Below are 27,814 nucleotides of genomic sequence, written 5' to 3'. Positions count from 1 at the left end.
TGCGGTGTTCCGATGGCCACAAATTTACGGAAGGCCTCAGAGTCCACCAGCCGGTATGGTAACAGCTGCCGAGCTAACAGTTCCGCCACGCCAGCTGTCAGACGCCGGGCAAGGGGGTGACTGGCCGAAATTGGCTTCTTCCGCTCAAACATTTCCTTCACGGACACCTGACTGCTGCTGTGGGCAGAGGAGCAGGAACCGCTCAAGGGCAGAGGCGGAGTGGAGGAGGGTGCCTGTGAAGGTGGAAGGGAGAAAGCGGCAGAAGCAGATAATGCACCTGATGGAGGAGGAAGAGGAGAAGGAGGGTGGCTTTGCTTTTGTGTGCTGCTGCTGCTTTTGCTCAGGTGGCCATCCCATTGCTGTTTGTGCCTTTTCTCCAGGTGCCTTCGTAAGGCACTTGTCCCTACGTGAGTGTTGGCCTTTCCACAGCTCAATTTTTGTTGGCAGAGCGAACAGATGGCTTTGGTCCGATCTGAGGCACACACATTAAAAAATTTCCACACCGCTGAGCCACCCTGGGATGTGGGCACTATGGGGACCTCAGCAGCTGATGCTGAAGGGCAAGTTGGCTGGCTGTACATAGGTGGCGATACATGGTGCCGGACTCTGCCACCAGCTGTTTCTGACGAAGAGCTGCCCCAGCTTCTTTCAGCAACTTCTCTCCTCCTACTACTCTCTGACTCCCCCTCTGAACTGTCCCACTCTTCATCTCCTCTATTGGGAACATACAGAGGATCCCTATCATCGTCATCATCGTAGTCATCCTGCCCAGCTTCGCTTGACTCAGAAAAATCCAAACATGCACCATCAGTAGGTCCTTCATCCTCCTTACACGTTACATCCATAGTGTTGCCGCGTAACGCAGACATATGAGCTGGTGAAAATTCATCTGGCTGTAACAACAATGGCTGTGCATCAGTGATTTCACCACTAAATAATTCTTGCGAAGTGTCAAATGCAGCGGAAGTGGTGCTAGTAGTAGCGCTGGTGGCTGAGCAAGATGAGGTGTTCTGTGTCGCTAAATACTCAACCACGTCCTGACAATCTTGGGACGTGATAGGACGTGCCTTCTTCCGAGCACTGTACTGTGGGCCAGGTCCACACGAAATTACATTTACACGACCTCGCGCAGACCTGCCGGGTGGCCTTCCTCTGGCTCTGGCACTACCTCTTCCTCTACCTGTTTTGTCCATATCGGGTATGCACGGAGTGGTATATCACACTGCGTGCACTCACGTAGGTAGGTGGGTTCACTTAACTGCACAGGTATGCACACTGATGCGGTGGGTTCACTAAACAGTACAGGTATACAGTGGCGGGTACACTGAACAGAACAGGTATGCAGTGGCGGGTTCACTGAACAGAACAGGTATGCAGTGGCGGGTTCACAGAACAGGTATGCAGTGGCAGGTACACTGAACACAACAGGTATGCAGTGGCGGGTTCACTAAACAGTACAGGTATACAGTGGCGGGTTCACTGAACACAACAGGTATGCAGTGGCGGGTTCACTGAACAGAACAGGTATACAGTGGCGGGTTCACAGAACAGGTATGCAGTGGCAGGTTCACTGAACACAACAGGTATGCAGTGGCGGGTTCACTAAACAGGTATACAGTGGCGGGTCCACTGAACAGAACAGGTATGCAGTGACGGGTTCACTGAACACAACAGGTATGCAGTGGCGGGTTCACTAAACAGTACAGGTATACAGTGGCGGGTTCACTGAACACAACAGGTATGCAGTGGCGGGTTCACTGAACAGGTATACAGTGGCGGGTTCACTGAACAGAACAGGTATGCAGTGGTGGGTTCACTGAACAGGTATGCAGTGGTGGGTTCACAGAACAGGTATGCAGTGGCGGGTTCACTGAACAGTACAGGTATACAGTGGCAGGTTCACTGAACACAACAGGTATGCAGTGGCGGGGTCACTAAACAGGTATACAGTGGCGGGTCCACTGAACAGAACAGGTATGCAGTGGCGGGTTCACTGAACACAACAGGTATGCAGTGGCGGGTTCACTAAACAGTACAGGTATACAGTGGCGGGTTCACTGAACACAACAGGTATGCAGTGGCGGGTTCACTAAACAGGTATACAGTGGCGGGTTCACTGAACAGAACAGGTATGCAGTGGTGGGTTCACTGAACAGGTATGCAGTGGTGGGTTCACAGAACAGGTATGCAGTGGCGGGTTCACTGAACAGTACAGGTATACAGTGGCAGGTTCACTGAACACAACAGGTATGCAGTGGCGGGGTCACTAAACAGGTATACAGTGGCGGGTCCACTGAACAGAACAGGTATGCAGTGGCGGGTTCACTGAACACAACAGGTATGCAGTGGTGGGTTCACTGAACAGGTATGCAGTGGTGGGTTCACAGAACAGGTATGCAGTGGCAGGTACACTGAACACAACAGGTATGCAGTGGCGGGTTCACTAAACAGTACAGGTATACAGTGGCGGGTTCACTGAACACAACAGTTATGCAGTGGCGGGTTCACTGAACAGGTATACAGTGGCGGGTTCACTGAACAGAACAGGTATGCAGTGGTGGGTTCACTGAACAGGTATGCAGTGGTGGGTTCACAGAACAGGTATGCAGTGGCGGGTTCACTGAACAGTACAGGTATACAGTGGCAGGTTCACTGAACACAACAGGTATGCAGTGGCGGTGTCACTAAACAGGTATACAGTGGCAGGTCCACTGAACAGAACAGGTATGCAGTGGCGGGTTCACTGAACACAACAGGTATGCAGTGGTGGGTTCACTGAACAGGTATGCAGTGGTGGGTTCACAGAACAGGTATGCAGTGGTGGGTTCACAGCACAGGTATGCAGTGGTGGGTTCACTGAACAGGTATACAGTGGCGGGTCCACTGAACAGAACAGGTATACAGTGGCGGGTTCACTGAACAGAACAGGTATACAGTGGCAGGTTCACAGAACAGGTATGCAGTGGCAGGTTCACTGAACACAACAGGTATGCAGTGGCGGGGTCACTAAACAGGTATACAGTGGCGGGTCCACTGAACAGAACAGGTATGCAGTGGCGGGTTCACTGAACACAACAGGTATGCAGTGGCGGGTTCACAGAACAGGTATGCAGTGGTGGGTTCACAGAACAGGTATGCAGTGGTGGGTTCACAGAACAGGTATGCAGTGGCAGGTTCACTGAACAGGTATGCAGTGGTGGGTTCACAGCACAGGTATGCAGTGGTGGGTTCACTGAACAGGTATGCAGTGGTGGGTTCACAGCACAGGTATGCAGTGGTGGGTTCACAGAACAGGTATGCAGTGGTGGGTTCACAGCACAGGTATGCAGTGGTGGGTTCAATGAACAGGTATGCAGTGGTGGGTTCACAGAACAGGTATGTAGTGGTGGGTTCACAGCACAGGTATGCAGTGGTGGGTTCACAGAACAGGTATGCAGTGGTGGGTTCACAGCACAGGTATGCAGTGGTGGGTTCAATGAACAGGTATGCAGTGGTGGGTTCACAGAACAGGTATGCAGTGGTGGGTTCACAGCACAGGTATGCAGTGGTGGGTTCACAGAACAGGTATGCAGTGGTGGGTTCACAGCACAGGTATGCAGTGGTGGGTTCACAGCACAGGTATGCAGTGGTGGGTTCACAGCACAGGTATGCAGTGGTGGGTTCACAGAACTGGTATGCAGCCAGACAGGAACAAGTTAAGCCTAACTAATCTTTCCCTGAGAGACAGTCTGCAGCAGCTCGCCCTACTCTCACTAACGCAGGCAGCACACGAGTGACCGTAATGGCCGCCGCTGCCTGCCTTATATAAGGGGGGGTGGGACTCCAGGGGCTAGTGTAGCCTAATTGGCTACACTGGGCCTGCTGACTGTGATGTAGAGGGTCAAAGTTGACCCTCATAGTGCATTGTGGGGCGAACCGAACTTCCGCAAAGGTTCGCCTGCGGGACGCGAACGCGAACCACTGAAGTTCGCATGGAACTGTTCGCAGGCGAACCGTTCGGCCCAACTCTACTCACAAACCATCACAAGTAACACTTCTGCATAGGATCTCCGGCATGTTTCCCCTCACACTGGGCATAATGTAACGGCTGTGCTGCTAAATGACGATCTGTGTCCCTCCAGGATTCCCCCTGTAAATGTTACAGCAGAAACACAAACCTCACGTGCTTCTTATGGGGGAACTCTGCCTCGGGCCTGGCGTTGTAGTAGCAGCAGAGCGAGGAAAGGCTGAATATTGCGAGGAATATATACCAGTAAATGCTGAATATGGCGGGGAATATATAGTAAATGCTGAATAGAAGCTCCCGCTACAACAACCGCACATCCATCCGGGCAGCTCTGAGGAATTTCGGCGGCACATTTGAAAATAGCGACTGCTCTGCCTCAGCCAATCACAGCTACAGAAGCTTCTCCGCCCAGCCACTAGCATTGCCAGCATATTGCTCTGCATATTGTGAATGAGGCAGTTAGTGTGCAGATACACTTCCTATTGTTTGTACTGGGTGGTTGTGATTGAAACACTAATCCTCAAATGCATTCATTATACTTTATAAATTAAAGAAATGTTTTCTACAGTATTAAAAAAAGCCGGCAGGAGATCCACCACCATATGTGCAGTAATAGTAACAGCATTGCCTGCTTATAGCACTGTTGCACACTTTGTTATAGAAGAGCTTTGCGCGGAGTCTGAGGACTTGTCGGCCTCCATACATTACACGCCTATAGAGCTACTATAGGAACATGCGTGTGAAGTGTAAGTTACTTTCTACATGTACCAGAAGCGGTGTCTCCCGCACTCAGCAGGATCAACCCGAACGTCATCACTTGTGTATTGGGCTGATAGATCTTTTTATAGAATCTAATTCACCTGCAGTGGTCTCTGCAAACACAGCTTATACTTCTCAGATTGGCTATAGGGGGCATTAGGGAAACTACAAATTAGGTACAGAAATCCGGTATAAACTAATACAAAGCAGTGCTGTACATAATCTCCCAGGTGCATAAACTATAGAATGCGAAATATATGGTATAATCAGCTCTGTATAGACCGTGTGGGTGGCTCTGAGAAGAGCCTTTGTGGTTCTGTACTGTGTGTGTCCGGCGGCCGCTGCTGCAGGGAATTACTTGCTCTTGGCCGCCTTGTGGCTCTCGGTCTTCTTGGGCAGCAGCACGGCCTGGATGTTGGGCAGGACTCCCCCCTGGGCGATGGTCACCCCACCCAGCAGCTTGTTGAGCTCCTCGTCGTTGCGGACAGCCAGCTGCAGGTGGCGGGGGATGATGCGGGTCTTCTTGTTGTCCCGGGCGGCGTTGCCAGCCAGCTCCAGGATCTCAGCGGTCAGGTACTCCAGCACTGCGGCCAGATAGACCGGAGCTCCGGCCCCCACCCGCTCCGCATAGTTGCCCTTCCTCAGCAGACGGTGAACACGGCCGACTGGGAACTGCAGGCCGGCCCGGGAGGAGCGAGTCTTGGCCTTAGCACGGGCCTTGCCGCCTTGTTTGCCGCGTCCAGACATGATGCTTCCGCTCTGAGTGCAGGAGAAATATTACCGCCTCCATCCCGCTGCTCTGCTTTTATCCCCACTAACAGCATCTGATTGGTCGTTGCCAAATGCATCCAATGGCTGCTCAGTTGTTAGATGGCCCAATAGTAGCCTCGTAAGGGCGGAGTTATGAAAGCACCATTATTCTGACCAATAGCAGAGCGAGTGTTCCACAAGCGCGCGCAGCCAGCCGCCAATATATAGAGCAGCAGCGCGACAGCCGAGCATTGTTTTGTTTTCTCAGCGGCTGATTTCAGAGCCAGAAACTGCACAGAATGCCTGAGCCAGCCAAGTCCGCTCCCGCCCCCAAGAAGGGCTCCAAGAAAGCCGTGAGCAAGAGCCAGAAGAAGGACGGCAAGAAGCGTAGGAAGAGCAGGAAGGAGAGTTACGCCATCTACGTGTACAAGGTGCTGAAGCAGGTACATCCCGACACGGGTATCTCTTCCAAGGCCATGAGCATCATGAACTCCTTCGTCAATGACATCTTCGAGCGCATCGCCGGGGAAGCTTCCCGTCTGGCTCATTACAACAAGCGCCACACTATCACCTCCCGGGAGATCCAGACCGCCGTCCGCCTGCTGCTGCCGGGAGAGCTGGCCAAGCACGCCGTGTCCGAGGGCACCAAGGCCGTCACCAAGTACACCAGCGCCAAGTAACAGCGCTGCCCGGATACTAAGCACACCCCAAAGGCTCTTCTAAGAGCCACCCACCAAATCACTACGGAGCTGGTTTATTACCTGTCTGATTGTTAGGCGGCCTGTCATAGAATATGCACCTGATTTTTTTTTTTTTTTTTTTTTGCAGCACCCGATATTAGTAAACAGATTATTGGCTAGTCACCCGTGCAGTGGGGCTCCTACACGTAGTAGTTTCTTCCCACCTCTAGGCCACTTATTTTAACGATTTGCGGTTTAGGCTGATTCATATCAATATATGAGCTGAGTGACGTTGGTCTATCGGCTTTTATCATGCATACATTAACCTCTAGGCGGCAGAGCCTGTTCAAAGCTGGTAAAGTGCTCATATTTATTTCGTGAACGTAATAAAGGAGGCCGAACAAATGTATTCCTAAATTGGGCAGACCAGTATTCCGGGACCGGTATTCCCTGTATGATATGTTGGGATACATAATGCTTATTTTACAGTGATCTTGCAAAGTAACCGTTACAAAGTCTGTAAGATTAGGGTGATTTGGTAATACTTCCTAATACTATCCGATCTGCCATGCAATACACATAACTTCGGCATTCCTCTCCTTCCTGCGGTAATAGTGGTTGAATGAGCCACGTTACAAAATGATTTGATGGTTGCCACTGCCCACCCAACACTATTGTGGAGCCAGTAGACCAGTCTTTCTCAACCTTTACCTTTTTACCCTGGAGGAACCCTGCAAATAACTTGGGTCTCAAGGAACCCCTGCAAACAATGTTTTAATCTCGAGGAACCCCTGCATTTATTTTTTCGGAGGCAAGTAGGTGAGGCTGTAAATTTCCCTAACTCCTTACACTGCCACTCATTCTACTGTGCTCATGATTTTGCTGATCCCCAATTCAGTGCTTCTTTTTACAGTACCCCCTATTATAATGTGCTCTATTATACTTCCCCCACGATGACGGAAAATGCCAGAGAACCACTGCAGAGTCCTCAAGGAACCCTGGGGTTCCAGGGAGCCCTGGTTGAGAGAAAGCCTGCAGTAGACGTATGTAACTAATAGGTGCTCACTGTCCTGACCCCTGTGTTTCTGGGGGAATTATGGGGTCAGACAGGGTGTTCGCAGATGGGAAGATGGCTGAACAGTTTTAGCATGCAGCCTTTAAATCTGTTTGTACGGATGTTGTTCAGAACACTGCAGCAGACGACCTCTTTACACTCGGACATACCCCAGTCTCCCAGAGCAGAACATACCCGGCCCTTCATCAATGCAGCGGTAGATGATAAACGGTATGGGAAAATATATATTGGACATACCCCTGCCACTGCCTTTCTAATCCTGCTGCTAAATTCACTCATCCTTCTTTCACTCTCTCAATACTATAATAGCCCCAGGTAGTAACAATATAAAAAGCTGCCTTCAAATGAGTATATGTACATCTAGAAGCCTCCAAACACGCACCAATCACCTCTACTGACCTACTGCAGTAGGGAAAATAAAAAAATATACAATGCATAAAAATCTGTACAGTATGCAAGAAAAAATTGGTTAAGGTTTATTGCATAAGTTATAGATTTTATGCTTATTTTTAGATTTTTGTTTATTAATACCCAACTAGCCAGATGTCCATTGAAATAAGAAATCGTATCACAAGGATAAGCAGCCGCTGTAGGCTTTTCATTTTTGTCTGGAGCATTTCTTTCACTACTTATGACTATGGTAGCTGATGAATGGTGCCAGGGAGGGACAGGGATCCCCCGCCTGCCAATCTGTAGTCACAAGTGATGTGTAGCGGCTGCAGCTGCCTAGATAGATACATGAACAGCCCAAATATTGTATCTATTTCTCTCATCTGTTACAATGTTTCCTCTCTGGCTCCGGTCTCCTCTCCTCCTCTGATCTGAGCCGATACAGAACAGCTTGTGCTGTGTGAGCTGCAGAGAAACAAGTACTTTATTTTATGTTCCTAATCCTTCCACTATTTCCCGCGGCTTTATAATTATCTAGTATAGTTTTTTATTTTTAGTTTAATTAATAGGCAAGTATGACCTCTTAGGGGAAATTGGCGGGCTGCTGCTGCAGCTGCTGGAACAATTGTCTGGCGGTACATTTGAACAATAACGGATGCCCTCCAATAGTCAATCAGGGAGAGACACAAGACACGCCCCGACCAATCAGAGGGCAGGGCTCAGTATAAATAGGAGTAGCGGCGGCTGTGTCTCCCCAAATTCGCAGCAGCACATTAGTGACGCTGATTAGCAGGCATGGCCAGAACCAAGCAGACAGCCCGCAAGTCCACCGGCGGGAAGGCTCCCCGCAAGCAGCTGGCTACTAAAGCCGCCCGTAAGAGCGCTCCAGCCACCGGCGGAGTGAAGAAGCCCCACCGCTACCGGCCCGGCACTGTGGCTCTCCGCGAGATCCGCCGCTACCAGAAATCCACCGAGCTGCTAATCCGCAAGCTGCCCTTCCAGCGCCTGGTGCGGGAGATCGCTCAGGACTTCAAGACCGACCTGCGCTTCCAGAGCTCGGCCGTCATGGCTCTGCAGGAGGCCAGCGAGGCTTATCTGGTGGGGCTCTTCGAGGACACCAACCTGTGCGCCATCCACGCCAAGAGGGTCACCATCATGCCCAAAGACATCCAGCTGGCCCGCAGGATCCGCGGCGAGAGGGCCTAATCACGTCACGCAGCCATCCTATTACGTCACACAAAGGCTCTTTTCAGAGCCACCCCACATCCTCCTTACAGAGCTGTAGTGCCGCACGTCACCCCATCTACTCGCTGCAGGGAGACCAGGGGATCTGTAGCTGGAGTTGTCCCGTGCCTAGTATATGCAGATAGAACGTGTGCAGGGCTGGTTCTCTCATGATGCAAGGTGAAACATTTCAGGGGCAGCATTTGTGTACTGTGTCCCTTCCTGGGACAAGGTGGAGTGACTGACGGAGAGCAGTTTGTTCGTGACAGACTTGAGCTATTGAGCTGCATCCCGCCATTTGAGAACCTTGCATGAAGCAAATTGCCGTATGCTGTGCAATCTTTCCAAATTGGGGGGGAGGTCTCTACATTCAGCCGTTGAATGGCGGCACAGCTGTCTGCAGAAAGCTGCATGCTACATCTTGGCTGCACTCTATGTTCCTCCAGCTACTCAGCAGCGCTTCCCTGACACCGTCACTAATTATCTCGAGGGCTCCGGTGTATATTAAGTGGTGTTCTTCTCTCAACTAATACATTTTAGTGATCTTTCTGAATGTTGCTGCTGTTATAAGGATGATAGAGAAACGTGCATCCCCGGGGGCATGGAGAGCTGAGTGCAACTAATAACACCCGAGATTCTAGTAATGAGCCGTTGCCAGGTCCCCGACTCTGCTATCTCTTGGCGTGTATGTCCGCCTTTCACATCTACACGGGGTGGGCATCTCCATACAGAAAGGGAACCAGATCACCTGCTGGGGTTGTCGGTAATAGGATGTGTAACGTCCCCCTTACTCTGACATTCTCTATGCAGGGACAAACAAGACAAGGATGGCAGCCCTTCAGAGAAAGCTAGGTAGCTCCGAATAGTCACTGTGTTGGGGACCGGGCGAGAGCTCCAGCTGTACTTCTAATAGCAAATTGCCGGAAGCTATTTATTGGACTATTATACTCTGAAGATCAGAACCAGCACGAGTCCTCTGTACGGTTCCTGTATAAGTACTAAGCAACACCTAAATGTATGTAGAGGTCAGTGCTCTGCGTCTCTATATGCCGTGCACGGTGCACCCTCGTCTATTCTACATTAGAGCTTATTCCTCTTTCCAGACACCTTTTTCATGTGTATATTTTATATTGCACATATTTGTCACTTAACTGTTCCTCAGAGGTGCTCATAATCTAATCCTTACCATGGTCATATGTATGTATTTGAAGTGTATGTATCCTAGTCTAGAGCCAATTAAGGGGGATGCCAACTAACTTATCTGTATGCTTTCCGGATGTGGGAGGACAACAACATGCTCGGAGGAAACCCACACAGACACGGGAAAAACATACATACACCGAGGAGATACAACTCCGACTGGGTTTCGAACCGGGGTCCCATCACTGTTAACCCACCTACGCAATCCTGATCGTGCTGCCCACCACGTAGTAGGTGAAATATCTTCGTTATTCATAGGTGGGCTTCCTGTAACACTAAATCTGGCAGACGCTAGTCAGACTAAATCAGAATTCTCGGGGAAATTACATCCAGTGTGCGTTCACTTAGAGGGGAAAGAGACAGTCTGGTTTGTAAAGCTGGCTGATAAATTTCTACCATAATCAGATCTATTCCGCGACTTATTCATTGCTATACTCTGGTGTTACATGATCTGTAGTGGGATTATACAGCTCTGTCAGGAGAGAGTGGGTGGCTCTGAAAAGAGCCTTTGGGTTTGAGGAGACAAGGGAAGGCTTCTGGCTTATTTCTTCTTAGGAGCGGCCTTCTTAGCCGGGCTCTTAGCGGCTTTAGGCTTCGTTGCCTTCTTTGCAGTGGCGGATCTAGAGGGGTGCAGGCATGGCTAGTGCCATGGGCGACAGTACACCATGGGCGCCATGCCTGCCCCAATGCTGCCAGCCACCTTTGCATCTTGTGTGTATTTTCCTCTATGCCTCAGTCCCCCGCGCCCCCCCTTCCTTTCCATGGGGCCATGCTGTTCTCCACCTCCGCATCTTGTACCTCCCTTCCTCCCATGCCCAATGCTTACGGTCTCCCGCGCCCGCCGCTCTCTGCCTGCCCCTGATGTCAAACTTTAGATTAGCGGCAAGAGGAGAGACGAGTACGCAAATAATCCACCCGTCGCGTCACATGCGGAAGTGACGTCATTAGTCACTTCCTGCGTTTGAAGCGCACCGGCGGGAAGTGTGTGCCCTGTCTGTCTCTCCTCTTGCCGCTAATCTAAAGTCTGACAGTAGGGACAGAGAGCCGGCGTGCGGGAGCGCGGGAGACCGGAAGCATCGAGTACCAACCAGGAGGCACAAGGCGCGGAGATGCGGACATCACGCCAGGAACAGAGAGCCGGGGGATGCGCGGCGGTGGTGAGCACTTCATCCCCCTTCCTTTTGCAAGTCTCAGTGATCCCTGGCAGCCCCAACTTTTTCTCATTCTGCCTGCCGGAAGCCATCAATAATGTAAGTAGATGGGTGCAGGCATAGCTTGTGTGGGGAGAGGGGTGGGCTGGCTGTGCAAGAAGAACAATCTAACCCTTGCCACATTCTGCTATAGGTCCCCACAAGGCCTCTATTGCATTCTGCTTTATGTCACTACAGGGCCTCTTTACTGCACTCTGCTTTATGTCACTACGGGGCCTCTTTACTGCACTCTGCTTTATGTCACTACAGGGCCTCTTTACTGCATTCTGCTATATGTCACCACAGGGCCCCTTTACTGCATTCTACTATATGTCACTTCAGTGCCTCTTTACTGCATTCTACTATATGTCACTTCAGTGCCTCTTTACTGCATTCTGCTTTATGTCACTACAGGGCCTCTTTACGGAATTCTGCTTTATGTCACTACTACAGGGCCTCTTTACTGCATCCTGCTATATGTCACTACATGGCCTCTTCACTGCATTCTGCTATATGTCACTACAGGACCTCATTACTGCATTCTGCTATATGTCACTACAGGACCTCATTACTGCATTCTGCTATATGTCACTACTGGGCCTCTTCACTGCATTCTGCTATATGTCACTACTGGGCCTCTTCACTGCATTCTGCTGTATGTCACTACTGGGCCTCTTCACTGCATTCTGCTATATGTCACTCACTACATGGCCTCTTTACTGCATTCTGCTATATATCACTACAGGGCCTCTTTACTGCATTCTGCTATATGTCACTACAGGGCCTCTTTACTGCACTCTGCTTTATGTCACTACAGGGCCTCTTTACTGCATTCTGCTATATGTCACCACAGGGCCCCTTTACTGCATTCTGCTTTATGTCACTACAGGGCCTCTTTACTGCATTCTGCTATATGTCACTACAGGGCCTCTTTACTGCATTCTGCTATATGTCACTACAGGGCCTCTTTACTGCATTCTGCTTTATGTCACTACATGGCCTCTTTACTGCATTCTGCTTTATGTCACTACATGGCCTCTTTACTGCATTCTGCTATATGTCACTACTGGGCCTCTTCACTGCATTCTGCTATATGTCACTCACTACATGGCCTCTTTACTGCATTCTGCTATATGTCACTACAGGGCCTCTTTACTGCATTCTGCTATATGTCACTACAGGGCCTCTTTACTGCATTCTGCTATATGTCACTACATGGCCTCTTTACTGCATTCTGCTATATGTCACTACAGGACCTCATTACTGCATTCTGCTATATGTCACTACAGGGCCTCTTTACTTCATTCTGCTATATGTCACTACAGGACCTCATTACTACATTCTGCTATATGTCACTACTGGGCCTCTTCACTGCATTCTGCTATATGTCACTACTGGGCCTCTTCGCTGCATTCTGCTATATGTCACTACAGGGCCTCTTCACTGCATTCTGCTATATGTCACTACAGGGCCTCTTCACTGCATTCTGCTATATGTCACTACAGGACCTCTTTACTGCATTCTGCTATATGTCACTACTGGGCCTCTTCACTGCATTCTGCTATATGTCACTACAGGGCCTCTTCACTGCATTCTTCTATATGTCACTGTAAGGCCTCTTCTCAGCATTCTGCTATATGTCACTACAGAGTCTAATTACTGCATTCTGCTTTATGTCACTACAGGGCCTCTTTACTGCATTCTGCTATATGTTACTACAGGGCCTATTTACTGGATTATGCTATATGTTACTACAGGGCCTCTTTACTGCATTGTGCTATATATTACTACAGGGCCTATTTACTGGATTATGCTATATGTTACTACAGGGCCTCTTTACTGCATTGTGCTATATATTACTACAGGGCCTATTTACTGGATTATGCTATATGTTACTACAGGGCCTCTTTACTGCATTGTGCTATATATTACTACAGGGCCTATTTACTGCATTCTGCTATATATCACTACAGGGCCTCTTGCTAGCCTTGTAATTTGGGGGGGGGGGGGGGATCGGGCTGGCATTCTGCTTTATGTCACTACAGGGCCTCTTTACTGCACTCTGCTTTATGTCACTACGGGGCCTCTTTACTGCACTCTGCTTTATGTCACTACAGGGCCTCTTTACTGCATTCTGCTATATGTCACCACAGGGCCCCTTTACTGCATTCTACTATATGTCACTTCAGTGCCTCTTTACTGCATTCTACTATATGTCACTTCAGTGCCTCTTTACTGCATTCTGCTTTATGTCACTACAGGGCCTCTTTACGGAATTCTGCTTTATGTCACTACTACAGGGCCTCTTTACTGCATCCTGCTATATGTCACTACATGGCCTCTTCACTGCATTCTGCTATATGTCACTACAGGACCTCATTACTGCATTCTGCTATATGTCACTACAGGACCTCATTACTGCATTCTGCTATATGTCACTACTGGGCCTCTTCACTGCATTCTGCTATATGTCACTACTGGGCCTCTTCACTGCATTCTGCTGTATGTCACTACTGGGCCTCTTCACTGCATTCTGCTATATGTCACTCACTACATGGCCTCTTTACTGCATTCTGCTATATATCACTACAGGGCCTCTTTACTGCATTCTGCTATATGTCACTACAGGGCCTCTTTACTGCACTCTGCTTTATGTCACTACAGGGCCTCTTTACTGCATTCTGCTATATGTCACCACAGGGCCCCTTTACTGCATTCTGCTATATGTCACTACAGGGCCTCTTTACTGCATTCTGCTATATGTCACTACAGGGCCTCTTTACTGCATTCTGCTTTATGTCACTACATGGCCTCTTTACTGCATTCTGCTATATGTCACTACTGGGCCTCTTCACTGCATTCTGCTATATGTCACTCACTACATGGCCTCTTTACTGCATTCTGCTATATGTCACTACAGGGCCTCTTTACTGCATTCTGCTATATGTCACTACAGGGCCTCTTTACTGCATTCTGCTATATGTCACTACAGGGCCTCTTTACTGCATTCTGCTATATGTCACTACAGGACCTCATTACTGCATTCTGCTATATGTCACTACAGGGCCTCTTTACTTCATTCTGCTATATGTCACTACAGGACCTCATTACTACATTCTGCTATATGTCACTACTGGGCCTCTTCACTGCATTCTGCTATATGTCACTACTGGGCCTCTTCGCTGCATTCTGCTATATGTCACTACAGGGCCTCTTCACTGCATTCTGCTATATGTCACTACAGGGCCTCTTCACTGCATTCTGCTATATGTCACTACAGGACCTCTTTACTGCATTCTGCTATATGTCACTACTGGGCCTCTTCACTGCATTCTGCTATATGTCACTACAGGGCCTCTTCACTGCATTCTTCTATATGTCACTGTAAGGCCTCTTCTCAGCATTCTGCTATATGTCACTACAGAGTCTAATTACTGCATTCTGCTTTATGTCACTACAGGGCCTCTTTACTGCATTCTGCTATATGTTACTACAGGGCCTATTTACTGGATTATGCTATATGTTACTACAGGGCCTCTTTACTGCATTGTGCTATATATTACTACAGGGCCTATTTACTGGATTATGCTATATGTTACTACAGGGCCTCTTTACTGCATTGTGCTATATATTACTACAGGGCCTATTTACTGGATTATGCTATATGTTACTACAGGGCCTCTTTACTGCATTGTGCTATATATTACTACAGGGCCTATTTACTGCATTCTGCTATATATCACTACAGGGCCTCTTGCTAGCCTTGTAATTTGGGGGGGGGGGGGATCGGGCTGGCTGTGCAAGAGGAGCTTACAATCTAACCCCTGCCGTACTTTGCTAGGCTACCTAATTATTTGATTTTGATGCCCCTGAATGTAATGCTTATTGTGAGGCACCTGGCTACTGAATTACATATTGGCTACATATTGTATCTGGAGGTGTGTAACTACTTAATAAAAACTACTAATTACATTTTTAGTTGGGGCAGTGACTACTTGATAAATTATCTGGAGGCATGTGACTACTTGGTGGGTGGGGGGCGCGCAATCTCAGTGTTTGCCATGGGCGCTATATTGCCTAGATACGCCTCTGCTTCTTTGCTGGGCTCTTAGCGGCTTTAGGCTTGGCTGCCTTCTTTGCCGGGCTCTTAGCGGCTTTAGGCTTGGCTGCCTTCTTTGCCGGGCTCTTAGCGGCAGCTTTTGGCTTCTTAGCAGCTGACGCCGGTTTCTTGGCCGCTTTCTTCGGGCTCTTCTTGGCAGCACTGGGGGCTTTCTTAGCCTTCTTTGGGGACTTGGCCGCCTTTTTGGCAGCAGCAGCCGGCTTCTTAGGCTTGGCCGCAGCGGATGGCTTCTTCTTGGCGGCCGCCTTGTCTTTGCTGCCCTCCTTCTTGCTGATCTTGAAGGAGCCGGAGGCGCCGGTACCTTTGACATGGACAAGGGTGCCCTTTGTCAGCAAGCTCCTGGCGGCCAGCTTGAGGCGGCTGTTATTCTTCTCTACATCGTATCCTCCGGCAGCCAGAGCCTTCTTCAGGGCGGCCAGGGAGACCCCGCTGCGCTCCTTAGAGGCGGACACGGCTCTGACGATCAGATCGGACACGCTGGGACCGGAAGGCTTGTTGCTGCTGGCTTTCTTGGCTCCTCCGGTTGCCGCCTTCTTGCTCTGCTTCTTCTTGGCGGCGGGCTCCGCTGCGGGAGGGGCGGCTGCTGGTGCGGTCTCTGCCATCTTCCTGCACAACACAGTGTAACATTGCGGGGAGAGCGCCAATCGGCGCATATATAGCCTCTCCAGCCGCGCTGCCATTGGCTGCTGATAGGAGCGCGCCTCGTCTTCCTATTGGAGGGATCCGGACTCTCTGCCGCCCTCTCCTCTCCACACAGCTGTCACTGCTCGGCTCTCTGCTTGTGTTTCCTACCGGGAGAAACGTGGGTTTATTCCCTCCGGAATATAGCAGTGTGCCCCCTGTGTGTGGCCGCCCGGCTGGCAGGGGTCTCCCCTCCCCCATTACAGCTCCGGGGGGCTTCTGAGCGGAGGCTGCGGCCGGGAAATCCCGCTCTTATGTGACCAGCTCTGCTTACTGCTCCCCCGATCTCTTCTGTCTCCATCATTATCAGGGGGAATACAACGTCTAATATACAATGTTTTCTGTCACTCCCCCCTCAATATGAAGAAAAGTATCTCCGCCATGCATCATATGGGGCTGGGGGGCTACTGACCCCTGGAGGGGAATATCAGGCTGAGAAATGTGCAGGATACTAGCACATAGGATGGGCCTACATCACACATAAGATGTCTAGAGTGTTTGTATCTCCCAACTACAATGTTGCATTAGGCCTCTTGTCCACAGACTGTTGAGCTGTGTGCTCAACAAGCAGTTACCAGGCAGCAAACAGGCAGTTGTAATATCTTCGTTATTCATAAGAGTGAGACAGGCATTCCAACGCCTGCCAATGGAAAAGAGGCCTTATATATTTATACATACTGGTAAACAAGTGTCTGCTGACTGCTTATCAGCAGCGGTGCCATCTGTGGTCAGGCCTAGTGTTGGGCGAACAGTGTTCGCCACTGTTCGGGTTCTGCAGAACATCACCCTGTTCGGGTGATGTTCGAGTTCGGCCGAACACCTGATGGTGTTCGGCCAAACCGTTCGGCCGCATGGCCGAACTAAGAGCGCGTGGCCGAACGTTCGGCTAGCGCTGTGATTGGCCGAACGGGTCACGTGGTTCGGACCCGAACGCGCTCTGATTGGCCGAACTGTCACGTGGTTCGGGTAAATAAATACCCGAACCACGTCATATCTCCGCCATTTATCTGTGGGTTTAGCTTTGGGTAGGCAGGCAGGGTAGTTCACGCTCCAGCCACGCTAGCCAGGGTCCTCCCAGTCATTGTGTCGCTGCTGGGAATAGTAGTACACCGCTCGCTCAGCCACACTATATAGCAGTGGTTCCCAACCTTTTTGGAGTCGTTACACATCAAACCAAACGTTCAGATCTCCGTGACACGTAGACTAAATGCATGTAATGAGAGACAGCGTTTCCCCACTAAATGCACATAATAGACAGCGTTTCACCAGTAAATGCAGGTAATGAGAGACAGCGTTTCCCCAGTAAATGCACATAATAAAAGACCTCTTTTCACCAGTAAATGCACATAATAAGAGACAGCTTTTCACCAGTAAATGCACATAATAAGAGACAGCTTTTCACCAGTAAATGCACATAAGAGACAGCTTTTCACCAGTAAATGCACATAATGACAAACAGCCAGTTGTCCCCAGTATATGTAGCCAGGGGTATATGTGCCCAGTATATGTAGCCAGGGATATATGTGCCCAGTATATGTAGCCAGGGGTATATGTGCCCAGGATATGTAGCCAGGGGTATATGTGCCCAGGATATGTAGGCAGGGGTATATGTCTCCAGTATATGTAGGCAGGGGTATATGTCTCCAGTATATGTAGGCAGGGGTATATGTCCCCAGTATATGTAGGCAGGGGTATATGTCCCCAGTATATGTAGGCAGGGGTATATGTCCCCAGTATATGTAGGCATGGGTATATGTCCCCAGTATATGTAGGCAGGGGTATATGTCCCCAGTATATGTAGGCAGGGGTATATGTCCCCAGTATATGTAGGCAGGGGTATATGTCCACAGTATATTTAGGCAGGGGTATATGTCCCCAGTATATGTAGGCAGGGGTATATGTCCCCAGTATATGTAGGCAGGGGTATATGTCCCCAGTATATGTAGGCAGGGGTATATGTAGGCAGGGGTATATGTCCCCAGTATATGTAGGCAGGGGTATATGTCCCCAGTATATGTAGGCAGGGGTATATGTCCCCAGTATATGTAGGCAGGGGTATATGTATCCAGTATATGTAGGCAGGGGTATATGTCCCCAGTATATGTAGGCAGGGGTATATGTCCCCAGTATATGTAGGCAGGGGTATATGTCCCCAGTATATGTAGGCAGGGGTATATGTCCCCAGTATATGTAGGCAGGGGTATATGTCCCCAGTATATGTAGGCAGGGGTATATGTCCCCAGTATATGTAGGTAGGGGTATATGTCCCCAGTATATGTAGGCAGGGGTATATGTCCCCAGTATATGTAGGCAGGGGTATATGTAGGCAGGGGTATATGTCCCCAGTATATGTAGGCAGGGGTATATGTCCCCAGTATATGTAGGCAGGTGTATATGTCCCTGGTATATGTAGTCAGGGGTATATGTCCCCAGTATATGTAGTCAGGGGTATATGTAGCCAGGGATATGTGCCCAGTATATGTAGCCAGGTGCCCCCCCCCCCCCCAGGAGGAGAGAGCGAGGGAAGGAGAGCGGCACATCAGGGTGCTCTCGCTCTCTCCTCCGGAACAAGTGCGGTGGCTAGCAGAGGGCCGGAACTTACCTTCCGTGTCTCTGTCCCGTCTGGTCTCGTCGCCGGCGCGGGATGATTTGCCACTACTCTGGCCTGATCCAGACCAGAGCAGTGGCTGCAGAGCCAGAACTTCCGGCCGGCGCATGGAGCGACACGGAAGGTAAGTCCCGCCCACTGCCAAGTGCCGCCAGCCCGCCACAGTTAGTATTGGAGGGGAGAGTGAGGGAGGCAGAGCACCCTAAGGTGAGAGAAGGGGGGGAGATGGCCCCCTTCTCCGCCGCTGCCCACAGTTCTTCTCCCTCCACTGCGCTTCCCCTCCGAGAGCCGCGACACATACCCAAAGCTGCCGCGACACATGTATGTGTCGCGGCACATGGGTTGGGAACCACTGCTATATAGCATTCTGTTTACTGCCACTCCGTGTACCTCGCTCAGCCACACTATATAGCATTCTGTTTACTGTTCTGTGTCTGCTGGGAATAGTAGTACACCGCTCGCTCAGCCACACTATATAGCATTCTGTTTACTGCCACTCTGTGTACCTCGCTCAGCCACACTATATAGCATTCTGTTTACTGTTCTGTGTCTGCTGGGAATAGTAGTACACCGCTCGCTCAGCCACACTATATAGCATTCTGTTTACTGCCACTCTGTGTACCTCGCTCAGCCACACTATATAGCATTCTGTTTACTGTTCTGTGTCTGCTGGGAATAGTAGTACACCGCTCGCTCAGTCACACTATATAGCATTCTGTTTACTGCCACTCTGTGTCTTCTGGGAATAGTAGTACACCGCTCACCCGCCGCTGTATAGCATTGTGCTCTGTGTCGCTGCTGGGAATAGTGGTACACCGCTCACCCGCCACTGTATAGCATTGTGCTCTTATGTACTTACGGCCATAATCGTAATTACACTAATTACGCGAAATTTCGCAAAATCGTAATTAGGTCATTACGCTCATCTCTACTCGAACATCACCCGAACAGGGTGATGTTCTTCAGAACCCGAACAGTGGCGAACACTGTTCGCCCAACACTACTACAGTGTACAGAAACTGCTCAATACTCCCTCCTTCCCGATGTATAATGTATCAAATCTCAGCTACTGCTACAGTGTACAGAAACTGCTCAATACTCGCTCCTTCCCTATGTATAATAATGTATCAAATCTCAGCTACTGCTACAGTGTACAGATACTGCTCAATTCTCGCTCCTTCCATATTTATAATAATGTATCATATCTCAGCTACTGCTACAGTGTACAGAAACTGCTCAATACTCGCTCCTTCCCGATGTATAATGTATCAAATCTCAGCTACTGCTGCAGTGTACAGAAACTGCTCAATACTCGCTCCTTCCAGATGTATAATAATGTTTCAAATCTCAGCTACTGCTACAGTGTACAGAAACTGCTCAATACTCGCTCCTTCCCTCTGTATAATAATGTATTAAATCTCAGCTACAGTGTACAGAAACTGTGCAATACATGTATAATAACATATGAAATCTCAGCTACTGCTACAGTGTACAGAAACTGCTCTATACTCGCTCCTTCCCTATGTATAATAATGGGCTCTATTCTCAAAGACTTCCCGCATGCGGTAAAGTACATGCGGGAAGTTTGCACCCAAAATACCGGCAAGTTGGGATTCTCAAAATGTTCCGCATGTTTTTTCCGCATGCGGAAAAAGTGTGATAAAAGTGCGGGATTCATGCGGTAAAATTTCCGCAAAAGTCGGTATTTTCCGCAATAAAAGATCAATTCTCAAAGATGTTCAGGCGCATCTTTTCTTCGTTAATTACCGAATTTTTATCACCTACAAGAAGTAGGTGATATATTCCGCATCCCATTGACTTTAATGAAGTGTGGAGGCTTAAGGGCTGTGCTTGGTGGACTTTAACTTTTTTTTTTTAAACACTTTTTCATGCGACCTTTTTACCGCATGATTCCCGCATGAATAATGCCTGTTTCCGCATCTTTTTTCCCGCATGCGGCAAACATGCGGAAAATGTTAGTGAATGCTAAAAAAATGCGGAGTTTACCGCTGGCGGGAATTTACCGGTAAAATTTTGCGGTACTTTTGGCTCTTTGAGAATAGAGCCCATTGTATTAAATCTCACCTACTACTGCAGTGTATAGATCCTGCTCAATACTCGCTCCTTCCCTCTGTATAATAATGTATTAAATCTCAGCTACTGCTACAGTGTACAGAAACTGTGCAATACATGTATAATACTGTATTAAATCTCAGCTACTGCTACAGTGTACAGAAACTGTGCAATACATGTATACTACTGTATTAAATCTCAGCTACTGCTACAGTGTACCGAAACTGTGCAATACATGTATAATACTGTATTAAATCTCAGCTACTGCTACAGTGTACAGAAACTGTGCAATACATGTATACTACTGTATTAAATCTCAGCTACTGCTACAGTGTACAGAAACTGTGCAATACATGTATAATAATGTATCAAATCTCAGCTACTGCTACAGTGTACAGAAACTGCTCAATACTCCCTTCCTTCCCTATGTATAATCAGAGTCGGATTAAGGCTAAATGGGGCCCTAAGCAAAGTAACTGATTTGGGCCCCCCCATCATGTCGTAATAGAATCAGAAGATGCAGCTGCACAGCAACATGCCGCACATATTGGGGCAGCCGAGATACTGGTTGCTATGGGCAACAGCCCGCTTTCCTCTGTGGGTGCACAATGCAGGGAATAGCAGCGGCAAAATGCAGAGTGAAAGATGAATGGCTGGGACATTTGCACTCAGGGTCTGGGGCACCCCTGTGAAGAGGGCGCCAGATATCACAGCAGCAGCACTTTCCCCCTGCATCTCCAGCCTGGCAATAGCAGAAAGCTCTGGACACAGCCAAACCGGAAGCCGTTCCCCAGACAGAATTACATAACCACCCCCACCACCGAACAACCGATTTCCTCCCAAACTAGACAGCCACCATGCAGCCTCCATCCCAGTGAATACGGAAGTCCAGCAGAGAAGGCAGCTGCAGCGGGGGAGAATGACAGCACCAGATGACTCACATTTACCTATTGCGATCCAAGCAATAGAGGTCCAGTCATCCGGAGCCCATCTGTTTCCTCTAGAGTGCTGCCGCTCTGTTACTACCACTATTACTACTTCCTACTTCCTGTCTGATCTGAGAATCAGAACAGAGCGAGTGGCTGCACTGTAGAAGAGACAGATGGGTTTCAGATGATGGGATCTCTATCGCTTGGATCATGGATAGGTGAGTGAACGTTTGCCATCTGCTGCTATCATTCTTGCTGCAGCTGTGGTTCTCTGTGGGAAGGGAGGGAGGAGTGGGCAGCGGCAGAGTGCACAGTAGCAGGAGGGGAACCTAGGAGGAGAGCCTGGCTCTGAAGACAATCAGCAGCGCACGGCATCATTTGACAAGACAAGACAAATAACATTTATATCGCGCTTTTCTCCTGGCGGACTCAAAGCGCCAGAGCTGCAGCCACTAGGACGCGCCCTATAGGCAGTAGCAGTGTTAGAGACTACAGAGACTTGCCTAAGGTCTCCTACTAAATAGGTGCTGGCTTACTGAACAGGCAGAGCCGAGATTCGAACCCTGGACTCCTGTGTCAGAGGTATAGCCCTTAAAGGGACTCCGAGCAGTGCCTGTGGGTATGTCTTTAAGCATACCCACAACTAATTAATTACATCCTCACACCTACCAGCATGATGTTTATAATTATATCTCCCTGAGTTCCTTATATTTCATTGCATTGTACTGAATCGAGTTGCCGAATTTGGAGAAAAGTCGTCCTGTGTAATACAATGTAACTATGGAAAGATGCATATCAATTTGAAGCTCTCTTTCTCCTCTTTCCAATGATAGATAAACTGCCACCCTACGCCTTTTAGTTTGCTATTTTCACGATCGAAATTGCCGTGACCACGATTTCGATTGCGATAATAGCGAAAACTAAAAGGCATAGGGAGAAAAAAGAAACCTTTTAACCACCTGAGCGGTCTGGACGAGCTGAGCTCGTCCAACACCGCCGGAGGTCGCCGCTCAGGCCCTGCTGGGCCGATTTTAATCAAATAAAAAGCAGCACACGCAGCCGGCACTTTGCCAGCCGCGTGTGCTGCCTGATCGCCGCCGCTCTGCGGCGATTCGCCGCGAGCAGCGGCGAAAGAGGGCCCCCCTAGCCGCCTGAGCCCTGCGCAGCCGGAACAAAAAGTTCCGGCCAGCGCTAAGGGCTGGATCGGAGGCGGCTGACGTCAGGACGTCGGCTGACGTCGATGACGTCACTCCGCTCGTCGCTATGGCGACGATATAAGCAAAACAAGGAAGGCCGCTCATTGCGGCCTTCCTTGTTTATTCTGGGCGCCGGAGGCGATCGGAAGATCGCCTCCGGAGCGCCCTCTAGTGGGCTTTCATGCAGCCAACTTTCAGTTGGCTGCATGAAATAGTTTTTTTTTTATTTGAAAAAAACCCTCCCGCAGCCACCCTGGCGATTTAATCAGAACGCCAGGGTGGTTAAAAAGCACCACTCAGGAATAATGTAGCAAAAAATATTAATTTATTATTGTTGCAAAAAGATATGTTGTTGGACCCTAGCACACTGCAGGTATATATAGGTGTGCAGACATACTTGATTCAAAAGGCATAGGGAGACGGTTTATATATCATTGGAAAGAGGAGAAAGAGAGCTTTAAAATGATATGCATCTTTCCATAGTTACTGTACTGCTCAGAGTCCCTTTAACCATTATACCATCCAGCCACCGCTGACAGGATGGCAAGGGCTGGTTTATGTGCTGATGGAGCCCCTTTGACTCTGAATGAGGGCCCCAAGTACTGCTTTTGTTGCCTGGTCGGTAATCCGGGCCTGTGTATAATGTATCAAATCTCACTTCCTGGCCTGCTACAGTGTATAGAAACTGTTCAATACTCGTTTGTTCTTGTATAATAAAACAAAGTGCTGCCACCATGTGGTGAACATTTTTCTTCTGGGGTATGAATACAAAACAGCTGTATTCCCCGATACTATGACGGAAATCAATGTAACCATCAATATGACATTGATGCACAAAGTACTACGCTTTCTATAGAGGCGGTGGGTGGTCCTGAGAATATGTGCAGCAAAGCTGATACTTTGTTTCCTCAGATAGATACATACTAAGCTCACATGTAACAGCAACATGATTCAACGTTTACGTGTTTGTAGGTCTTCTGTGCTAAAAACACAGCTGGCAAGGTGCTCAGGCAAGTGTATCCGGGAGCCATATGGTTACAATGTATCGCCAGTTGACCTCACATGATACAGAGCGTATTAACCTCCTTATCACTCCCCTTCCATGTATGACATCAATACATACAGTACTGTATAGCGCTTCTGTGGAGGCGGTGATCCTTCCTCAAAAATGTGCATCTTATGGATCATCCCGTTTCATAAAATAAAGTGCGGAGTCTGATATGTAGTACATGTATCACCTACCGTGTCAATACAGAACTGTATTCCCCCAACCCCAGACGCTATAATAAGTGTCAGTGTGAATAATTGTGTACATACGTAGTATTACAACAGCGCTTTCTATAGAGGTGGTGGGTGGCCCTGAGAAGGGCCTTTTGTGTAGTCGGGATGGAGTCAGGGTAGTTTAGCCGCCGAAGCCGTAGAGGGTGCGCCCCTGGCGTTTCAGGGCGTACACCACATCCATGGCGGTGACGGTCTTCCTCTTGGCGTGCTCGGTGTAGGTGACGGCATCGCGGATGACATTCTCCAGGAAAACCTTCAGCACTCCGCGGGTCTCCTCATAGATGAGGCCGGAGATACGCTTGACACCCCCTCTGCGGGCCAGGCGGCGGATGGCGGGCTTAGTGATGCCCTGGATGTTGTCCCGGAGCACCTTCCTGTGCCGCTTGGCGCCTCCTTTCCCGAGACCTTTACCGCCCTTTCCTCTGCCAGACATGATGCTTCTTCTCTGCTGGAGATACACAATGCTGTGCGCTGCCGCCTCCCCTCCTCTTATACAGGCTGAGCGGACCTGACAGGAGACTGCGCTGAGGGGGAGGAGCCACGGGCGGATGTATCATTGTTACCCTCATAACAGTTGTAGCTACTTTCTTTCTGTATAATGAATATACACTGTAGCAGTAGCAACGCTTCCCTGTGTGTCACGTGCGGAGGCTTATCCAAGCATTTTTATAACTGAACTAAACGGTGATTCAGTATAATCATGATTTTCTCAGACCCTGAATGTTGCTCTTTGATACACTTTGTACTTTTGGAGGGGGCGGAGCCACAGGCGGATTTTGCAAAAATCATTTTGTATGTGTCTAATTTCTTATAAGTTATTAAGTGTTGGTTGTTCTGCTTCCTCTAATATTACATACAATGTTACATTTCTGACATTTAGCAGCAGCGCTCCCTACAGATCAGGGCTTATATTGGCAGTGATGTGCTCTGTCAGCTCACAAAGCATCACAAGTAACACTTCTGCATAGGCTCTCCGGCATGTTTCCCCTCACACTGGGCATAATGTGACGGCTGTGCTGCTAAATGACGATCTGTGTCCCTCCAGGATTCCCCCTGTAAATGTTACAGCAGAAACACAAACCTCACGTGCTTCTTATGGGGGAACTCTGCCTCGGGCCTGGCATTATAGTAGCAGCAGAGCCGAGGAAAGGCTGAATACGGCGGGGAATATATAGTAAATGCTGAATAGAAGCTCCCGCTACAACAACCGCACATCCATCCGGGCAGCTCCGAGGAATTTCGTCGGCAAACATGAAAATAGCGACTGCTCTGCCTCAGCCAATCATAGCTACAGAAGCTTCTCCGCCCAGCCAATAGCATTGCCAGAATATTGCTCTGCATATTGTGAATGAGGCAGTTAGTGTGCAGATACACTTCCTATTGTTTGTACTGGGTGGTTGTGATTGAAACACTAATCCTCAAATGCATTCATTATACTTTATAAATTAAAGAAATGTTTTCTACAGTATTAAAAAAAGCCGGCAGGAGATCCACCACCATATGTGCAGTAATAGTAACAGCATTGCCTGCTTATAGCACTGTTGCACACTTTGTTATAGAAGAGCTTTGCGCGGAGTCTGAGGACTTGTCGGCCTCCATACATTACACGCCTATAGAGCTACTATAGGAACATGCGTGTGAAGTGTAAGTTACTTTCTACATGTACCAGAAGCGGTGTCTCCCGCACTCAGCAGGATCAACCCGAACGTCATCACTTGTGTATTGGGCTGATAGATCTTTTTATAGAATCTAATTCACCTGCAGTGGTCTCTGCAAACAGCTTATACTTCTCAGATTGGCTATAGGGGGCATTAGGGAAACTACAAATTAGGTACAGAAATCCGGTATAAACTAATACAAAGCAGTGCTGTACATAATCTCCCAGGTGCATAAACTATAGAATGCGAAATATATGGTATAATCAGCTCTGTATAGACCGTGTGGGTGGCTCTGAGAAGAGCCTTTGTGGTTCTGTACTGTGTGTGTCCGGCGGCCGCTGCTGCAGGGAATTACTTGCTCTTGGCCGCCTTGTGGCTCTCGGTCTTCTTGGGCAGCAGCACGGCCTGGATGTTGGGCAGGACTCCCCCCTGGGCGATGGTCACCCCACCCAGCAGCTTGTTGAGCTCCTCGTCGTTGCGGACAGCCAGCTGCAGGTGGCGGGGGATGATGCGGGTCTTCTTGTTGTCCCGGGCGGCGTTGCCAGCCAGCTCCAGGATCTCAGCGGTCAGGTACTCCAGCACTGCGGCCAGATAGACCGGAGCTCCGGCCCCCACCCGCTCCGCATAGTTGCCCTTCCTCAGCAGACGGTGAACACGGCCGACTGGGAACTGCAGGCCGGCCCGGGAGGAGCGAGTCTTGGCCTTAGCACGGGCCTTGCCGCCTTGTTTGCCGCGTCCAGACATGATGCTTCCGCTCTGAGTGCAGGAGAAATATTACCGCCTCCATCCCGCTGCTCTGCTTTTATCCCCACTAACAGCATCTGATTGGTCGTTGCCAAATGCATCCAATGGCTGCTCAGTTGTTAGATGGCCCAATAGTAGCCTCGTAAGGGCGGAGTTATGAAAGCACCATTATTCTGACCAATAGCAGAGCGAGTGTTCCACAAGCGCGCGCAGCCAGCCGCCAATATATAGAGCAGCAGCGCGACAGCCGAGCATTGTTTTGTTTTCTCAGCGGCTGATTCCAGAGCCAGAAACTGCACAGAATGCCTGAGCCAGCCAAGTCCGCTCCTGCTCCCAAGAAGGGCTCCAAGAAAGCTGTGAGCAAGAGCCAGAAGAAGGACGGCAAGAAGCGTAGGAAGAGCAGGAAGGAGAGTTACGCCATCTACGTGTACAAGGTGCTGAAGCAGGTACATCCCGACACCGGTATCTCTTCCAAGGCCATGAGCATCATGAACTCCTTCGTCAATGACATCTTCGAGCGCATCGCCGGGGAAGCTTCCCGTCTGGCTCATTACAACAAGCGCCACACCATCACCTCCCGGGAGATCCAGACCGCCGTCCGCCTGCTGCTGCCGGGAGAGCTGGCCAAGCACGCCGTGTCCGAGGGCACCAAGGCCGTCACCAAATACACCAGCGCCAAGTAACAGCGCTGCCCGGATACAAAGCACACCCCAAAGGCTCTTCTAAGAGCCACCCACCAAATCACTACGGAGCTGGTTTATTACCTGTCTGATTGTTAGGCGGCCTGTCATAGAATATGCTCCTGATCTTTTTTTTTTTTTTTTTTTTGCAGCACCCGATATTAGTAAACAGATTATTGGCTAGTCACCCGTGCAGTGGGGCTCCTACACGTAGTAGTTTCTTCCCACCTCTAGGCCACTTATTTTAACGATTTGCGGTTTAGGCTGATTCATATCAATATATGAGCTGAGTGACGTTGGTCTATCGGCTTTTATCATGCATACATTAACCTCTAGGCGGCAGAGCCTGTTCAAAGCTGGTAAAGTGCTCATATTTATTTCGTGAACGTAATAAAGGAGGCCGAACAAATATATTCCTAAATTGGGCAGACCAGTATTCCGGGACCGGTATTCCCTGTATGATATGTTGGGATACATAATGCTTATTTTACAGTGATCTTGCAAATTAACCGTTACAAAGTCTGTAAGATTAGGCCCGGTTCACATTAGCGGCTGCTATCCGGAATCGCC

General features: G+C 49.2%; 7 protein-coding genes across 7 annotated transcripts; 3 read left to right on the top strand and 4 right to left on the bottom strand.

Moving 5' to 3' along the window:
- Positions 1–5,119: 5,119 nt before the first annotated feature.
- LOC137534427 (histone H2A type 2-B) lies at positions 5,120–5,512 on the bottom strand. The gene has a single exon (XM_068255921.1). The coding sequence runs from the start codon at positions 5,510–5,512 to the stop codon at positions 5,120–5,122; it is 393 nt and encodes a 130-aa protein (XP_068112022.1).
- A 290-nt stretch (positions 5,513–5,802) lies between these two features.
- LOC137534433 (histone H2B 1.1-like) lies at positions 5,803–6,218 on the top strand. Its single transcript, XM_068255925.1, has one exon. It carries the CDS (start codon positions 5,815–5,817, stop codon positions 6,193–6,195), a length of 381 nt encoding a protein of 126 aa, XP_068112026.1. The 5' UTR covers positions 5,803–5,814; the 3' UTR covers positions 6,196–6,218.
- Positions 6,219–8,437: 2,219 nt separating this feature from the next.
- On the top strand, positions 8,438–8,879 carry LOC137534415 (histone H3). The gene has a single exon (XM_068255911.1). It carries the CDS (start codon positions 8,456–8,458, stop codon positions 8,864–8,866), a length of 411 nt encoding a protein of 136 aa, XP_068112012.1. The 5' UTR covers positions 8,438–8,455; the 3' UTR covers positions 8,867–8,879.
- Positions 8,880–10,625: 1,746 nt separating this feature from the next.
- On the bottom strand, positions 10,626–15,996 carry LOC137534412 (histone H1A-like). Its single transcript, XM_068255908.1, has 2 exons — positions 15,378–15,996; positions 10,626–10,696 (listed from the first exon to the last, which is right to left on the bottom strand). Exons 1-2 carry the CDS (start codon positions 15,994–15,996, stop codon positions 10,626–10,628), a joined length of 690 nt encoding a protein of 229 aa, XP_068112009.1.
- An 8,258-nt stretch (positions 15,997–24,254) lies between these two features.
- Positions 24,255–24,601, bottom strand: LOC137534436 (histone H4). The gene has a single exon (XM_068255928.1). The coding sequence runs from the start codon at positions 24,593–24,595 to the stop codon at positions 24,284–24,286; it is 312 nt and encodes a 103-aa protein (XP_068112029.1). The 5' UTR covers positions 24,596–24,601; the 3' UTR covers positions 24,255–24,283.
- Positions 24,602–26,171: 1,570 nt separating this feature from the next.
- LOC137534426 (histone H2A type 2-B) lies at positions 26,172–26,564 on the bottom strand. The gene has a single exon (XM_068255920.1). The coding sequence runs from the start codon at positions 26,562–26,564 to the stop codon at positions 26,172–26,174; it is 393 nt and encodes a 130-aa protein (XP_068112021.1).
- Positions 26,565–26,866: 302 nt separating this feature from the next.
- On the top strand, positions 26,867–27,247 carry LOC137534434 (histone H2B 1.1-like). The gene has a single exon (XM_068255926.1). The coding sequence runs from the start codon at positions 26,867–26,869 to the stop codon at positions 27,245–27,247; it is 381 nt and encodes a 126-aa protein (XP_068112027.1).
- The last annotated feature ends 567 nt before the right edge of the window (positions 27,248–27,814 follow it).

The sequence above is a fragment of the Hyperolius riggenbachi genome, chromosome 10, assembly GCF_040937935.1.
Source record: "Hyperolius riggenbachi isolate aHypRig1 chromosome 10, aHypRig1.pri, whole genome shotgun sequence".
NCBI lineage: Eukaryota > Metazoa > Chordata > Amphibia > Anura > Hyperoliidae > Hyperolius > Hyperolius riggenbachi.
Note: the sequence above shows the minus strand (reverse complement) of the source record. Positions and strands in the feature narration are given on the sequence as shown.

Bases quoted from the DNA above. Each gene is read 5' to 3' on its own strand.
- LOC137534427 (XM_068255921.1), bottom strand. From the start codon at position 5,512: ATGTCTGGACGCGGCAAACAAGGCGGCAAGGCCCGTGCTAAGGCCAAG.
- LOC137534433 (XM_068255925.1), top strand. From the start codon at position 5,815: ATGCCTGAGCCAGCCAAGTCCGCTCCCGCCCCCAAGAAGGGCTCCAAG.
- LOC137534415 (XM_068255911.1), top strand. From the start codon at position 8,456: ATGGCCAGAACCAAGCAGACAGCCCGCAAGTCCACCGGCGGGAAGGCT.
- LOC137534412 (XM_068255908.1), bottom strand. From the start codon at position 15,996: ATGGCAGAGACCGCACCAGCAGCCGCCCCTCCCGCAGCGGAGCCCGCC. The intron at 10,697-15,377 runs CAGCAAAGAAGC...CTAGATCCGCCA, and splicing joins GCCTAAAGCCGCTAAGAGCC to CTGCAAAGAAGGCAACGAAG.
- LOC137534436 (XM_068255928.1), bottom strand. From the start codon at position 24,595: ATGTCTGGCAGAGGAAAGGGCGGTAAAGGTCTCGGGAAAGGAGGCGCC.
- LOC137534426 (XM_068255920.1), bottom strand. From the start codon at position 26,564: ATGTCTGGACGCGGCAAACAAGGCGGCAAGGCCCGTGCTAAGGCCAAG.
- LOC137534434 (XM_068255926.1), top strand. From the start codon at position 26,867: ATGCCTGAGCCAGCCAAGTCCGCTCCTGCTCCCAAGAAGGGCTCCAAG.